This window comes from Pelodiscus sinensis, chromosome 3 (assembly GCF_049634645.1).
Source record: "Pelodiscus sinensis isolate JC-2024 chromosome 3, ASM4963464v1, whole genome shotgun sequence".
Lineage (NCBI taxonomy): Eukaryota > Metazoa > Chordata > Testudines > Trionychidae > Pelodiscus > Pelodiscus sinensis.
Window position 1 is genome coordinate 61502989 of NC_134713.1, and position 15677 is coordinate 61518665.

Genomic DNA, 15677 nt, shown 5'->3' on the forward strand with positions numbered 1-15677 from the left:
TCGAACTAGGTAAACCTCATTCCACGAGGATTAAGCCTAGTTCGAACTTACTAGTTCGAATTAAGGGGTGTGTAGACCCTTAATTCGAACTACTGGGAGGCTAGCCCTTCCCAGCTTTCCCTGGTGGCCACTCTGGCCAACACCAGGGAAACTCTACTGCCCCCCTCCCGGCCCCGGAGCCCTTAAAGGGGCACGGGCTGGCTACGGGGTTTGTGCCAGTTGCAAGGCTGCCAGCACCCGTGCCAGCACACCCAGCAGCTGACACCCCATGAGCCAGCCACCCAATGCCCCCCACCCCTTCCCCTCTTCCCGGGACCAGCCTGGCGGCTCCCAGGACCCTACCCGGGCCCACAAGAGGCGGGCGCCCGCGTGGTCTAGTGCGGAGATCGTGGACCTCATCCAGGTTTGGGGGGAAGACTCCAATGTCCACGATCTCTGCACTAGCCACAGGAACAGCGGCAGCACCTCCGGTTCCTGGAGCACCAGCTCCGCATCCAGGACCACCGGGTCCAGGAGGACCTGAGGCTGCGCCGGAGGAGCTTGGAGGCACTGGAGGAGCAGGGCCTTGCCCTGCGAGACCACCTCCAGAGCCTGCTCGACCGCTTCCCAATTCCTCCTGCTCCGGCTCCTGCTCCCCCTCCTCCTGCTCCCCCTGCTCTTGCTCCTGCTTCCTACACACCCCCCGTCCCTCCTGCCCCACCCTCCACAACCATTCCCCACAGACACCCCCGGACCCGCAGTGTTGCGAGTCGGGAGAGGCAGCTGGACCCCCACCCCTGAGCTTTCCTTTCCCTTCCTCCCTTCCCTCCCCTTCCAGCTCGCTCGTCCCAGGTTCCCCCCTTCCCTCTCCCACCCTAATTCCTCCCTCCCCCCACCCCAGTTATGTTAAATAAAAAGACGTTTTTGTTTGAAAAACAGGTGTCTTTATTTGACAGTAGGTAGGGAGGGGTAAGAGGAAGGGGGGTAGGGTGGAAGAAGGCCCCAGTGGGACATGCAAGGGAGAGGTCAGTCCTCCTCCTCCACCAGGAAGCTCTCCCGCAGGGCTTCCCGGATCCGGACGGCCCCCCGCTGGGCTTCCCGGGCGGCGGCGGTGCGGGGCTGACCGTAGTGTCCAGCCATGCGGTCAGCCTCAGCCATCCAGGCTGGCAGGAAAGCCTCCTCCTTTCTCTCACATAAATTGTGGAGCACACAACATGCTGCCACCACGGGAGGGATGTTGTGTTCGACCAGGTCCAGACAGGTGAGGAGGCATCGAAAGTGGGCTTTCAGTCGCCCGAAGGCCCCTTCCACCATGATGCGGGCCCTGGTGAGCCTGGCATTGAAGGCCTGGCGGGAAGGATTGAGGTGCCCCGTGTAGGGCTTCATCAGCCATGGCTGCAGTGGGTAGGCGGCATCCCCCACCAGGCACATGGGCATGTCCACATCCCTGACCCTGATGAGGCGGTCGGGGAAGAAGGTCCCGTCCTGCAGCCGCTGGCACACGGAGGAGTTGCGGTACACCCTGGCGTCGTGTGCCTTGCCGGACCAGCCCACATTAATGTCCGTGAACTGTCCCCGGTGGTCACACACGGCCTGCAGGAGGATGGAGAAGTACCCCTTGCGGTTCACGTAATGGGACGCCTGGTGTTCTGGGGCACGGATGGGGATGTGCGTCCCGTCGATGGCCCCCCCGCAGTTGGGGAAACCGAGGGCGCCGAATCCCCGGATGACGGCGTCCGGGTCGGCGAGGCGGACCACCCTGCGGAGCAGCACCCGGTTGATGGCCTTGACCACCTACGGAGAGACACAGCAAAGTGCCAATCAGTGGGGCAACTGGGTGGCTGGGAGCATTCGTGCCCTGGCAGTGCCCCGCGCCCCACTCCTGGAAGTAACCCCCGTGGCGGCATGTAGTACGGCCGGGACAGACCGACCCCTCCGGTGCGGGGCGCTTTCGCCTCCTCCTGCCCCCCCTTTGTCCCTGGGGCGGCCCATCCCCTCCTTGCAGCCCCCTCTTCCCCCCCGGCGCAGTGGCCGACGAGTGCCATACCTGCATGAGCACTGCTCCGACGGTGGATCTCCCCACGCCGAACTGGTTCCCAATGGATCGGTAGCTGTCCGGCGTGGAGAGCTTCCAGAGGGCGATGGCCACCTGCTTCTGGAGGGGGATGGCGGGCCTCATGCGAGTGTCCCTTCTGTGCAGAGCAGGGGCGAGCCACTCGCAGAGCTCCAGGAAGGTGTCCCTCCTCATCCTGAAGTTCTGGGTCCACTGTCGGTCTTCCCAGCACTCCAGGACGATGCGGTCCCACCAGTCGGTGCTGGTGTCCAGACGCCAGATGCGGCGGGGCACGCCGGTGCCGGGGCGCCGCCGCGGCTCCTCCACGGCCCCCAGGGCGGCCAGGTGGAGAGGCAGGGGGCTGACGTGCACCAGGAGGTGCCAGGCAGCCTCGAGCCATTGCTGGCAGGCTTGCAGCAGCAAGTCTAGAAAGTGCACCAGAAGGTGCAGGGCGAGCTCTGGCTCCATGTTGCCACCTGCGGCGGCAGCCCCGAAGGGAAGCGCCGACACACACGGGCACAGAGACCAATGCTTTGCTGTCCCTCGGCGAGGTTGACAAGCAAGCAGGAAAAGCTGAGAACCGGCTGTCTGGGGGGGGTCCCTTTAAGCACGAACCTCCGATAGCCTCAGACAGCAGCCACACAACGCAACTACTGACCTGATGTCCTGCCGGAACCGGTTTCAGCTGCCTTTAAATGCGCCCCTGCGTCCAATCAGTGTGGACGCGCTAGTTCGAATTAGCAAACGCTAATTCGAACTAGTTTTTAGTTCTAGATGCGTTAGTTCAAATTAGGTTAGTTCGAATTAACTAATTCGAACTAAGTTAGTTCGAATTAGCGCTGTAGTGTAGACATACCCTATGTGTTTTTCTTAGAATAAGGAAGTTGTATGAGTATCAGGGTCTTTTCCACCTAACGCCAGCTCCCCATCCCCCCCCCCCCCCAAAATATGTACCAGTTCCGACTTACATACAAATTCAACGTAAGAACAAACCTATAGTCCCTATCTTGTACGTAATCCGGGGACTGCCTGTACACAGAAATAATAGGAACTTATCTATCTGGCATTTGCATTGCCACCATTTATCCCACCCCAGAGTTCCAGACATTTGCTTGCATGGGTGCTTGAAGATCTGCAGCTGGAGTGGAGGTTCTCTGTAGGTTGTGTGTGTGTTAGTCCAAGCTGTGCAGCCAGCTGCAAACTCCCTCTACCACTGGAGCAGGCTCCACCAGATGCCAGCAGCTCTGGTTCCCTGGGCTGGACACTCTGCCTCTCTTTTTAGTCTGTATCTCTGAGGTCTGTCCCAGGCAGCATTTTCCCAAAGAGCCCATTTATTTAGAGCCTCCTCCTGTGTGCTGGTTTTTGTGTAGTCCTTCTCAGCCACAGGCGCAGCCAGAGTCTCTCCCCTCTAGGGCAATCATCAGCTCCTCACTCAAGCAGCCTGCTAGATCCAAACACTGCAGACTTTCAGTCCCAGGCTGTAGCTGCAATACAACAGCTCCTGGACTGGATATAAGGTTCTTCCACAGCAGCCTGGCTCCCCTCTCCCAAAATTGAGAGCCCCAGACTGCTGAGACCCTCTCTCAACATGCCTGGACAAGCCCTCTCTTCTACAAGGGCTCATGGGAGTTGCTGTCTCTAGGGCTAGATTGCAGCACACAGGATCCTCCCAGAAAAAGTCAGAGGCACCTTTAGTAAGGGGACTACAATAAGAATTAGGGGTCACCAAATGAAATTAATAGGTAGCAGATTTAAAACAAACAAAAGGTGTTTGCCAGAGGATGTTGTGAAGACCAGAATGTTAACAGGGTTCAAAAAGGAACTGGATAAATTCATGGAGGTTAGGCCCTTCAATACTTATTAGCCAGAATAGGTAGGAATGGTGTCCCTAGGCTCTGTTTGTCAGGGTCTGGAAATAAATGATAGGAGAGGGATCACTTGATGATTATCTATTTCTGTTCACTCTCTCTGGGGCATTTGGCATTGGCCACTGTCAGAAGACAGGATACTGGGCTAAATGGACCTTTGTTCTGGCCCAGTATGGCCATTCTTATGCCTGTCAGATGCCTTTTCATACAAGATTTCAGCTGGCTTGTGCTCAATACTAGGAATATATTCCCAAAAAACAGAGAAATATTTGGCTCATTCCCCGCCTCCCCTCCCCAACTCCACCCCTACCCCCAATTTTTTAATTCTTTGCTATTCAAAAAAATACATTAAAATATGTTTGGCAGTTTTTTTACTTCAAGATTTTTCAAGGTGGGCCTTTCCCCAAGAATATATATAATTCATAGCCAGTTATAAATGTTTGTTACACGTTTTGCCTTTCTTCGGAAAAGTGCCAGAAATATGGACTTTGTGTTTCAAGCTGTGATTCCTCTCTCTCTGTTTGTTTTAAATGTTACCGCTCTGTCTTGATTGAAAGCCAATAGCAGAGATGTGGATAAAAAGGAGAAGGCATGGCTCAAAGCACTAATCAAGAGACATTTCTCAATTCTATCAATCCCATCCTCTAGTTTCTCTAGAAGATCAGTTTTCTTTGGCTCTGCATCTCTGTGGGAATCAGAAAAACAGCCTTAATTCTGAGGTATAGCAAATGCCCCCATCAAATCAAGCGACAATCATCACAAAACTAATCTGAAATACTTTATGAGAATCCAGCATTTGCTCTCAACTGCATCAGCTGCAACTTATCTTTTGGTTAATGATGAGACTCAGAGGAAGAGAGCCATACTTGACATTTTAGCTGAGTGACAAGGAAAAGGGTTCATCAAAAATTCAAGCTTGACCTAGAGTGAGGGGAGGGAGTGCTATTTACATTATCTGAATTACCTTTTTGATGGTCATATGAACTTTTGATCCTGATCTTACAAACAGTTACACACATACTTCACTTTGTGCACATGTTGCCCCATTCAAGTCAATGGGACTATTCATATGCATAAAGTTAATTGTTTGCAGGCCCTCATTTTTCATTACAGTTTTCCCACTCTCCCTATCACTCAGTTTGGGGACTAGTGTCCTTTCTGAAGTCTGAGTTACACAACACAAAGTAGTCTTTACATTCATTTAAAAGCAGGACATTTTTTAAAAGTAACTTTTAGTAATCCTCTCCATAAAGAGAAAAGCAATCCTATAGTGAGTTAATGAGGGATATTTTTGCAGAAGCTAATTTTGTAATAATTTGCCAGGAAATGTAAAATTGTCTCATGAGAATAAAAATCCCCATGCACGCTAAGATTCTGTGACGTAAAGATAATAATGCAAGTGGCATATACTCAGATGTTTTTACAATGAGCCGCTGTGCTCTTCTCTTTGGAAAACAGGCAAAGAGGGTCACAGTCCATTTATTTGATTGGTGTTATCTGCCCATTGGGCTGCAGTCTCATTCTATGTGAAAGGGGTTGCTTATTCCATGCTAATGCTGGTATTGTGTGTCATCAGAGCTGGGAGCACTGGGGCATTAATTGACATCATGTATCAGGTTAGGTTAATAATCTGCATCTTGGTTCTGCTTCAGCAGATCTGAATGCCTGGGGGTGGGTAGCGATGAAAAGGAAGTCTCCGGGGGAAAGAATTAGATACTGTATGGTCAATGGGATGGTACTTGCATCTCGAGAGGTAAAGATTTAATGCTCATCTGTGTTATTAATCACAGGCTATCCCTGGAAAGCTAGAGAGTGGGGTCAGTAAATCTGACTCTCCCAAGGATGCCTGCAGCCATCAAAGTAACTTTGGATGACACACCAACAGATACCACCACCCTGGATGGGACATTACCAGAATGGGAGAAAACTAGCAGGGATACGCAGACGCTTTGTTTTAGCAAGACGCCACAAGACCCTGGGAAGAATTTTCCTCACACCAAACAAGTTGGGACTTACCTGGTGGGCAAAATGATCAACAAAGGCTCCTTTGCCAAGGTGATGGAGGGACTACACATCTCCACAGGGGAAAAGGTAAACTCATAACCGAGTAAGATTAACTAATAATTGCCACTAATCCATATGTGGGAAGAATTCAGATGATTGCTTTTAATCCTACACACTAGTCACTCACTGAACTATCACCATAAATCCTAAAACTGAAGCTGTCTGGCTTCAGAAATAGAGTTTACTGTTCATTTAAAAGCCAGTACATTTGTATCATTGTTTTCATGCAGATGTAACTGGACACTGAGCTAGTTCTAGCAAAGCTATCATCTCTAAAAGAGAAAAAGGATAGTGGCATAATTACAGCCTCAAATCTATTTTCTCCAGTAATCCTCCATGCATTAACCAGTATCCTGTCTGATTCTTAAAGCTATGCAGAAATACTTATAGGAAAAACTGCCCACTCCAACAGCAATATCTTATATTTTCCCCAGCTAAAATACATACCTCTTTATGGAGCTGTATGACATACTATTACATTTGTATTGGCTGTCAACTTTATTTTTTGAATGGCTCTAAACAGATTAAATTTATTTATTTATGCCATTTAGTTTCATTCTGTTTGACTAATCTTCTAAAGGACTGATCAAGGCCCACTAATTCCAAAAGGAGTCTTTCCTTGGGTGGGTTTTGGATTAGGACCTAAGGGAGAATGCTAGAAAAAGAACACATTGCCCACTGTCCAAAATACAGTACAGGCAGTCTCCGGGTTACGTACAAGATAGGGACTATAGGTTTGTTCTTAAGTTGAATTTGTACGTAACTCGGAACTGGCTCCACATTCAGCCGCTGCTGCTGAAACTGACCAGGGGCTGACTACAGGAAGCCTGAGGCAGAGTGGCTCTGCCTCCAGCTTCCTGGAATCAGCCACTGATCAGTTTCAACAGTGGCTGAATCTGGAGCCTGGGACAGAACAGCTGGTGCGCTGCCGGGTAGGTCCCCCCAGGACCAACCCGGCAGCACCCCAGCTGCTCTACCCCAGGCGTCCACAACAAAAGCCTGGTCTGCTGGGGGGGGGGGGCCGCACTAGCTGTGCCCCCCCTCCCCAGCAGACCAGGGAGACCCAGAGCAAAGCCGCGGAGGCGGCGGGGTCCCGTGCCTCTGCGGCTTTGCTCCGGGTGACCCTGGTCTGCTGGGGGAGGGGGTCCCCAGCAGACCAGGGAGACCCGGAGCAAAGCCGCAGAGGCGGTGGGGTCCCTGGTCTGCTGGGGGGGTCCCCAGCAGACCAGGGACACTCCGAGCAAAGCCGCAGAGGCGGCGGGGTCCTGCGCCTCTGCGGCTTTGCTCCGGAGCAAAGCCTTGGAGGCACGGGACCCCGCTGCCTCTGCGGCTTTGCTCGGGGTGTCCCTGGTCTGCTGGGGATCCCCCCAGCAGACCAGGGACACCTGGAGCAGCTTTTCTCACCCCGGAGGACGCGGTGGCGGGACCACTGCACGTCTGGGTGGTCCCGCCGCCCGCGAGTTCCGGGGCGAGAAAAGCCCCGTTCATAAGTGCGGATCCGACATAAGTCGGATCCGCGTAACTTGGGGACTGCCTGTACATTTGAAGGAACATATTTATTTTTTATCTTCAAGTGTGTTTTACATGCACACATTCCCCACTGCAATCAGTGGCCTATTCTGAGACAGAGTTATCGATGTGATGTGCATTTCAAATAGCAAATTTTGACCCTTCAGGGAGACTAGAGGCTTATGCTTCACACTGGCAATGAATCTTCTCTGTACCATTAAACTTGTTCCCCAAGCATTTTGAAAATAGGTCTATGTTGCTCACGTTGAAATGGGTGTTGCCAATTTGCATATATTCTACAATATAGGTGGCCATAAAAGTCATTGACAAGAAAAAAGCCAAGGAGGATTCCTACGTTTTAAAAAATATGAAACGAGAGCCCCGGATACACCAGATGATTAAGCATCCTAATATTGTTCAGCTATATGAGACATTGGAGACTGAAAACTCCTATTACATGGTGATGGAACTGTGCCTAGGTGGAGACCTCATGGACAGAATCTGTGACAAAAAGAAACTGGAAGAAAGGGAAGTAAGGGAATATACCAGGCAGATCATGTCTGCAGTTGACCATCTGCATCGCCATGGGATTGTCCACAGGTAGGGTTCTTCCTCCTTTTCAAAAAAAATGGACAAAATCAATAATTCACGAATGTGAATTCTGTTTATGATGAGTGGAGAATTCTGGGGGATGAATTGTTAGAGAGAACTAATCCGGAGGTTTGTTAAGAGGGTAAGAACCATTATAAATGAAAGGGTGGCCATTATTTTGGTCATTTGGGAATTAATCTGGGTCAAAGTATTATTGCATGCATCTGACGAAGTGCGTCTTTGCCCATGAAAGCTTATGCTCCAACACTTCAGTTAGTCTATAAGGTGCCACAGGACTCCTCACCGCTATTCCTACAAGATCATCTTTTAGTGCTCCTAAAGCTATCTCTCTGCATGTTGGCAGATGTCACATGTTGGAGCTTTGTTGTCAATAATTTTGCCTGGAAATGGCACAAGGACGCTTTTGACTTAACTTTGAAATGCACCTTGAAACAACCAACATTAGCTATTGCATTTGTGGCACATTTAACTAAATATTGCTCAGTTTCTTGACCTCTTCAAGGACAAATGAATATTTGTTACCAGGAATCCTTTTTTCCTATTTTGATTGTTATTTTGGTTTTCCTCATCTACAATATTTCTGTTGTGCACTTCACAACAAAGTCCCTGGTCCTTGACCCCCACTTAGCTGTTGTTGTTCCCTCAGGCAACTGGGCGTGCAGTCCATCTCCTCCATCTCCTAGCAGTGCAGCTCAACAGCTCTTACCAATTCTTTCCTTTTGCTCTGTTCTGACACTCTTTTTTATATGGCCCTCCTTGGCCCTGATTAGATGCTTCCTGTGCAGCCCCTCTAGCCTTCTTGGAGGACCTCTCCACTGCTCCTTTCCAAGGATGGGTGTGGCAGAGCTCTGAGGTCTCCAGCAGGGGGCATTTGGGTGCAGACCATCCTCTCTCACTGCCCTCTAGTCTAGGAGTTCTCTCTAAAGCCCCATAGAACTGTGGAAAAGTTCATGTTGTTGCTTAAAATTACCCCATTACTTGGTAAGGTTCCCTTGAATCAGAAGAACTTCTGACACCATAAAACTTTAACAGTCATCCTTATCAGGTTTGTCAGGAGAGAAAACCCTTATTTTTTAATAACTGCATGAACACTCAGCAGGATCTGCAGAAATAGCTGTAGTGCTGATACAAAATAACATTCATTACTGTAGGGTATAAAAAAATCATAGTGTGTGTCCGGACTACATAACGTCGACAGAACTCGGCAGTTTTGTCGACGGTGGTAAACCTCATTCTACGAGGAATAATACCTTTTGTCGACAGAGTTCTGATGACACAAGGCATTATTGCATCTACACTTTCCTTTGCGTCTACACTTTCATGTCAACAAAGCAGCTTGCTTTGTCAACAGAACTGGATGTAGACTAGATGCTCTTTGTTGACAAAGGCTTTGTCAACAAGCCTCTGTCGACAGAAGCCTGTAGTCTAGACATACCCATAGTGACTAGGGCTATGTCTACACTATAGGGTTTTTGTGCAAAAACCTGCAGAGCGTCCTCACCTCAAGTGCATTTTTGTGCAAGAAAAATTACAGTAGAACAGCAGAACAGAGGGCTTTTTGCGATATAGGTATACCTCTTTCTATGAGGAATAGCTCCTTTTTGCACAAGAATTCTTGCACAAAAAAGTGTGTGTGGACGCTCAACAGGGGTTTCTTGTGCAAAAAGAGCACAGAAAAAGCACAGGTGCTCTGATGGCCATTTTGTTAATGGCAATCAGAACTTTCTTGCACAAGAGTGTCCATGCGCTTTTGTAGTGTGGACACGCTTTTGCACAAGAAGTTTTTGCGGAAGATCTCTTCCGCAAAAAGCTTCTTGTGCAAAAAGCCTACAGTGTAGACATAACCTGAGTGTTAAACTCCAAGAGCAATATCCGATTTGCAGAGGTGAGCGATATAATGTGTATTAAAATTATGCAATACTATTGTATGTTAGGCAATAATCATCTTAATTTATTTCAAAGGTTTTGGGCATTCACTTGCATATTTAGAAATAATGTATTTAAATTGTTTTCATAAAATTACTAACATTTTTAAATGAAAGCCACAAAGTTCTATTGTGCAGTTTTGTAGTGCCAGGAACCTCCTTCCTGAGACCTATAAACAATGAGTAGATCCATGCACACCTATACGCCCCCCACAAAACACTAGGTTAATCTCAAGATATTTGCATTAATAGCCTATGAAACTGCTATAGTATTACATAATTCCCCATCCTTTCTCCATGCTCTCCTCCCAGTCTCCATCCCTCATTAGGTCTTGTCTCAATATACACTTTCAGTTTTGCAAGGAAGGGCTGAACAAATCCTTCACTGTCTCCAATACATGTTAGTTATAACTGAGGGAAGGGATTTCAAAGGAGCTGCTTGTTCTCCATCCCATTTTTGCCACTCCTGACCACAGTGGACTTTAGGACATCCCTTGGACTGCTCTGCATTACACCAGCATGCAGTGCTATCCAACAGTTTGTTATGCCAGCAGGGATCACAGAACTGTAAGAGGCTCTGGCCATGTTCCCAACATCAAAATTATATCATCTGAGAGGTCCCTTGTGCTATGGAAAAACCTTAGCTGCCCTTTTGGGCCATATTCTAGCCACTTGGCACCACCAAAGGAGAAGCCAGTTTCTAGCTCTTAGTCTTTTGTCAAGACAGCAAATTTTCACATAAATAAGCCCATGTTCAGCTAAGGCAATTTATAATATCTCACCTATATTTTTGACCTGGTCATCACTATTTGCTACAAGCAGTTCTCTTTTGGCTGATGCTGTCCACAGGAACATTATTGCAATGTTCTCCTTTGACTCGATTGTTTAACACATAAGGCAGCTCTCACTTCTCAATTTACCTCCTTTCTTATATATTTTCTGTACACAATTAAATTAACATAATCACCTCTTTAATGTAACACAGAAATATGCTCAATTCTCCATAAACTTGAAGTGCAAATCTGAATGCTCGAGGCTCAAAGAGTGGGAAAATATTTTTGCAAAAGACAAAAATAAGAATACTAACCTTTGTCTTGAAAATGAAGGGTAGCAACAAAAAAATCAATAGATATATTTTAGACATTTTTCTTGAAGTTTCGAAGCACTGAATTACTATAGTACACAAAGTACTAATTACTTAGTACACAAAATAATAGTATTGTCTTAATCTAATTATATTAATGGAATGAATTGCTTTTAAAAATACTCATTAAGCTATTCAACACACTTATGAAAGTTCCACTCCAGTACTGTTCATTCTGAGTTAAATAATTTCATTATTTTAATCAACTTTTGTTAACATATCTGCTAAGAATAAGAACATAAATGTTAGGTTTCAATATTATACATCTTAAAATTTGCTTTCTGTCTTGATTTGCTTAGAGACCTGAAAATTGAGAATTTTCTTCTGGATGAAAATAACAACATCAAAATTGTTGGTAGGTGTATATCATTCATAGAATAACATTGAAGATTGATTCTTGTTCTTGAACTTGATAGTTCATGTAGGGGTCTATTACAATCAACTATTGATTAAACTAAGTTCTGTTGGGGAGTTATTGATTCTTTAACAAATGTGTTGGGTGTAAATGGAACATAAACATTTCTTAAATGTGTCTTTACACATGTATTTTGCAATTATTTAATTTATTTTTAAAATACACAGAGAAGAATATTTTGCACATGATTCAGTTTTCTTTTGTTGTACGTTGTAGGGCCAATAAACACTTTAAGAATTATAGATGGCATGTGTGGAAAAATAATATTAGCAGAGGTGAACTGTCGATACAAGCAAATTAACTAGGCTAAACAGATACAATACCATTGACTTACATGGACTAATGTGATCAGAGACCCCTTATTATTAAACATTTTGAAAAGAAAATTGTTTTTCACTAATGGACACTTTGCTAGAGTGCTGAAAAGTGAAGGAAACTACTATTACATGGGGGGGAATTTGCACCAAGTAATTAACATAGCTCAGAAAGGCATTTATTTTATTCTACAGAAACCTCACAGCAGGGCCGCCGACTGAGGGCGTAAGAGGGGCAGATATTCTGGGGCCCAGCGATTTAAAAGTGCTTGGGGCTCTAGGCCCTTTAAATCGCCACCAGAGCCCATGTGGCGTGGTCCGAGCAGTGCTGAGGGCTGGCTGGAGGATGCATAGTACAGTCTGAGCAGCACTGAGGGCTGTCTGCCTCTCGCCTTGTCCCTTGTGCCCAAGGCCACACCCCTTCTGGGAGCCTGTACCAAGCTGCCCCCCACATACTTCTGTGGAAATGCTTACATAGTTCATCATAGTACAACGCTTCCACTCTTCTCTTATATGCTTTGATAAGCATTGCAATAGATAACAATGCTGACATTTCATGTGTCATCCCTTGACCTTTGCCAGTGCCCATTGATATCCTTATGCTAACATAGCTTGAATTGGTTTTTACTGAGATAAAATTAAACTGATCCAAAATGGTATGTAGACTCTTTTTTTCCAATGTTAAGCATAACTTATTTAGATTTAGTTAAATCTGTCTGGAATTGTGAAGAATGTAGGCAAAATCTGTATTAATTTTATGGCTAATAGCTATATATCGTGTGTTACCAGATAAAACGTATTTAACAGCTAAATCAGTTTTAGGTGTCTCTACTCAGTTATTAGATCATGTTGTATTTATGCATGGTCCCTGTACCTATACCAAGAGTCCATATGCTGTGCTGCACATGACTATAATAAACAAAGCCACCCTGCCACAGTTGTTTCACGGCATTATATGCATCACAAGGGAACATTTTTGCTGCATGTGGTCGGTACTGCCCCACCCATTTACCAGTGCTAGTTCCTGCTCACAATTCCCTCCTGCCAAACTGAGTGGATGACATGAATTGATGATGATGTGAGTCTCCTCTTGCTCCTGATTGCAGGGCAAATGTTTATGCTGAGGAGTAGATGTTCAGCGAGAGGCATGATGGACTTTGAGCATAACTTTCTGACATGACAAAGATGGCTGACATTGGGGGTCAATGACCATCCATTTGGCTCCCACAGAACAGACCTGGTGGATGCTGGTATTGCCACAGTATGCCAATTGGTTGACCATCCCTTTTGATACAGAAGAACCAGCACAGTGTGATTGGCTTATATTGTTTTGGAAACAATGGGATGACCTGGAATTCAGAATTTCCAGATGAGGAAGGAGACTGTCATGGAGCTGTGGGAGAAGCTTGCACCATATGCCCATTGCCTGAATACTCCATACAGGGAAGCCATAGCAGGTGGCTGTTGCTCTATGGAAGCTTGCAATACCAGGCAGCTAATGGTCAACTGCAAACCACTTAGGGGGCAGTAAAGGCCATGGCTACGGTTGTGGTTCTACAAGTTTGCAAGGCAACTAATACTGTGATTTACCCAAGTGGGGGCTGCCGAAAGCAAACTTCTGTTAAAAATAGCTGGATTTCAGATGGGGTTTCAGAACTGTACAGGGGCCATCAATAGCACTCACATCCTGATACTTTGCCCACCAAAAGGAATATGCAGACCAGAAACTATTCACTCATTTGGCAATGCATAGTAGCCCACAAAGACAGATTCATGAATACCAATATGTGAAACACTGGAAAGATTCATGACACCAGGGCATCCAGATGATTGGGATGTGGGAAGATGGGAATATATTCCCCAACTTTCATATAGTTTTCCATGATGTGTCTGTGCCAGCTGTTATATTGGAGGAACCACAGATACCAGCTCCTAACTTGCCTCACGAAACCATACCGCAACATGAAGTATGATTCCCTGGAAAAGGGGAATTCAGTTACAAACTCAGTAGCTCCAGAATGGTTGTGATGAGCACATCTGGTGGGCTGAAATCTTGTTGGCACTGCTTAGGGGCTTCATAGCTTTGTGTGAGTTTGTTCCCTTGTAATTGTTGGTCATTAGACATTCATTTTTGAGACTATTCACCCTCTACAGATAACTGTAACAGAGCACCTCAATGGGTTATCACCTTAGGGGTCGGTTTGTGCTTTGCAGGGTTGCAACCCAGTGTACAATGCTGTTCTTGTAAATGTTCACACTTGTTTACAAACCTATTATTGGGACCACTCAATCTCTCTTAACTAGCTTATCATTCATTCTTATTTTGTAACCATTCTTTGTTAGAAGTGCTAACTGCACTGAGCAGCTGTCATGGAGCACTACTCAAAGTTAAAATACATCAAGATGGATGGAGGGGGGATTTAATCTCTGGAAAGTGGCAGACTACACTGCCAAGGCAATGCAGAGTCCAGCTCACCCTGGAACCATGACACTCATTAATTTTAGCTAAAGTGATATAGGCCATTTAAATTGAACCATGATTGCCCACAGTCTTTGGCATCAGTTTAGCTAATTGTTTCAAATTCATATTCTAACTTAATAAAGCTGCACTGGTATAAGTGTGCAAGTCCCAAGTGCATAATGTTTATTCTATGTACAAATTTAGAGCATGTTCAGAAATCAGTGCGTACTGTATTATAAGAATAAAGTTACCATATTAATAGTAAGTGGAAAGAGAGAAAGAAAAAAGAACCTAGTCACTTCCTTCATAATATTGCTTGTTTCAGTGTATTATTTCTGTATCTTTTCCCCTGTCTCTAGCCAAGTTTTAAGGATAAATAAGTCCCAGAGGAGACTACAAATTTTTGTTTGTTTGTTGTGAATCTGGCAGATTTTGGACTGAGCAATACTATGAAATTTGAGGGTCTCTCTCAGGAGCTATTGAATACCCAGTGTGGAAGCCCAGCTTATGCTGCCCCAGAACTCCTAGCTCATAAGAAATATGGTCCAAAGGTGGATGTCTGGTCCATGTAAGTAGATCTATAAAACTACTCATCAGAAGGTTATGAAATTGAATGTCTTGGATACTGATATACAGGATTTGGTGGCATTTGTGCTTTGGGGGAGCAACAGGGAAAATGAAGAGATACATGGGAGAACTGAACCCTGAGGGATTCCCTAATCTAGCACTCCAAGAAAGAGGACAGGATAATATTGTTTTGTTAGTATCTATGCTTCAATTCCATGGCCTAATACTTGAGTTTCTATCTTTGGTCATGGTTCTCTGCTGTTAACTATGCCAGTAATGGACAGGATCATGCAGTGTTGCCATTTGGTGGAGCTAATACAGAGCTGAGACCTATGGATTCCTGCTTCCGCTGCAATGAAATAACTGGTTAAGGCCTCTTTCTCCTCATTATCACCAGCTTCCGTCATGTTCAGAATGCTGAGCGCTCAAGATAATCATGCAGTTAGCATGTGGAGATATTTCCTGTGTGGGTGTAAGTCTCAGTGATCTGTATTTTTCTGGAACATCACATCTATCAAATAAGACAACTAAAGTGTAAGGGAAACAGGCAGAAAGCACCATTAAAAGGGTATTTTTCAAATTAATGACTTAGTATGTGTTCATTATACTGGCAGATTGCAGTTCTAAGTATAGAGCAAAATTCTCCCCTTCCTCTAATCTATGCATTTTGTTTGCCAGTTTTGCTGTGTTACTGCAGGCAGCTAGGACAATTACCCCATATCAAGTCCATTTCCCCACTCTGGGGTTTTCATGCTTCTGGCTATGG

The 15677-nt window shown here is 46.0% G+C and overlaps 1 protein-coding gene across 1 annotated transcript in view; it reads left to right on the forward strand.

The window, feature by feature from the left end:
- The first annotated feature begins 5594 nt into the window (after nt 1–5594).
- Nucleotides 5595–15677, forward strand: part of LOC102444709 (serine/threonine-protein kinase MARK1-like) — a 31686-nt gene continuing 21603 nt past the window's right edge. The window contains exons 1-4 of the mRNA XM_014578681.3: nt 5595–5991; nt 7781–8073; nt 11454–11509; nt 14774–14912. Of these exons, the coding sequence (XP_014434167.2) occupies nt 5743–5991; nt 7781–8073; nt 11454–11509; nt 14774–14912 (737 nt within the window). The 5' untranslated portion in view covers nt 5595–5742. The remainder of the gene's footprint in view (nt 5992–7780; nt 8074–11453; nt 11510–14773; nt 14913–15677) is intronic.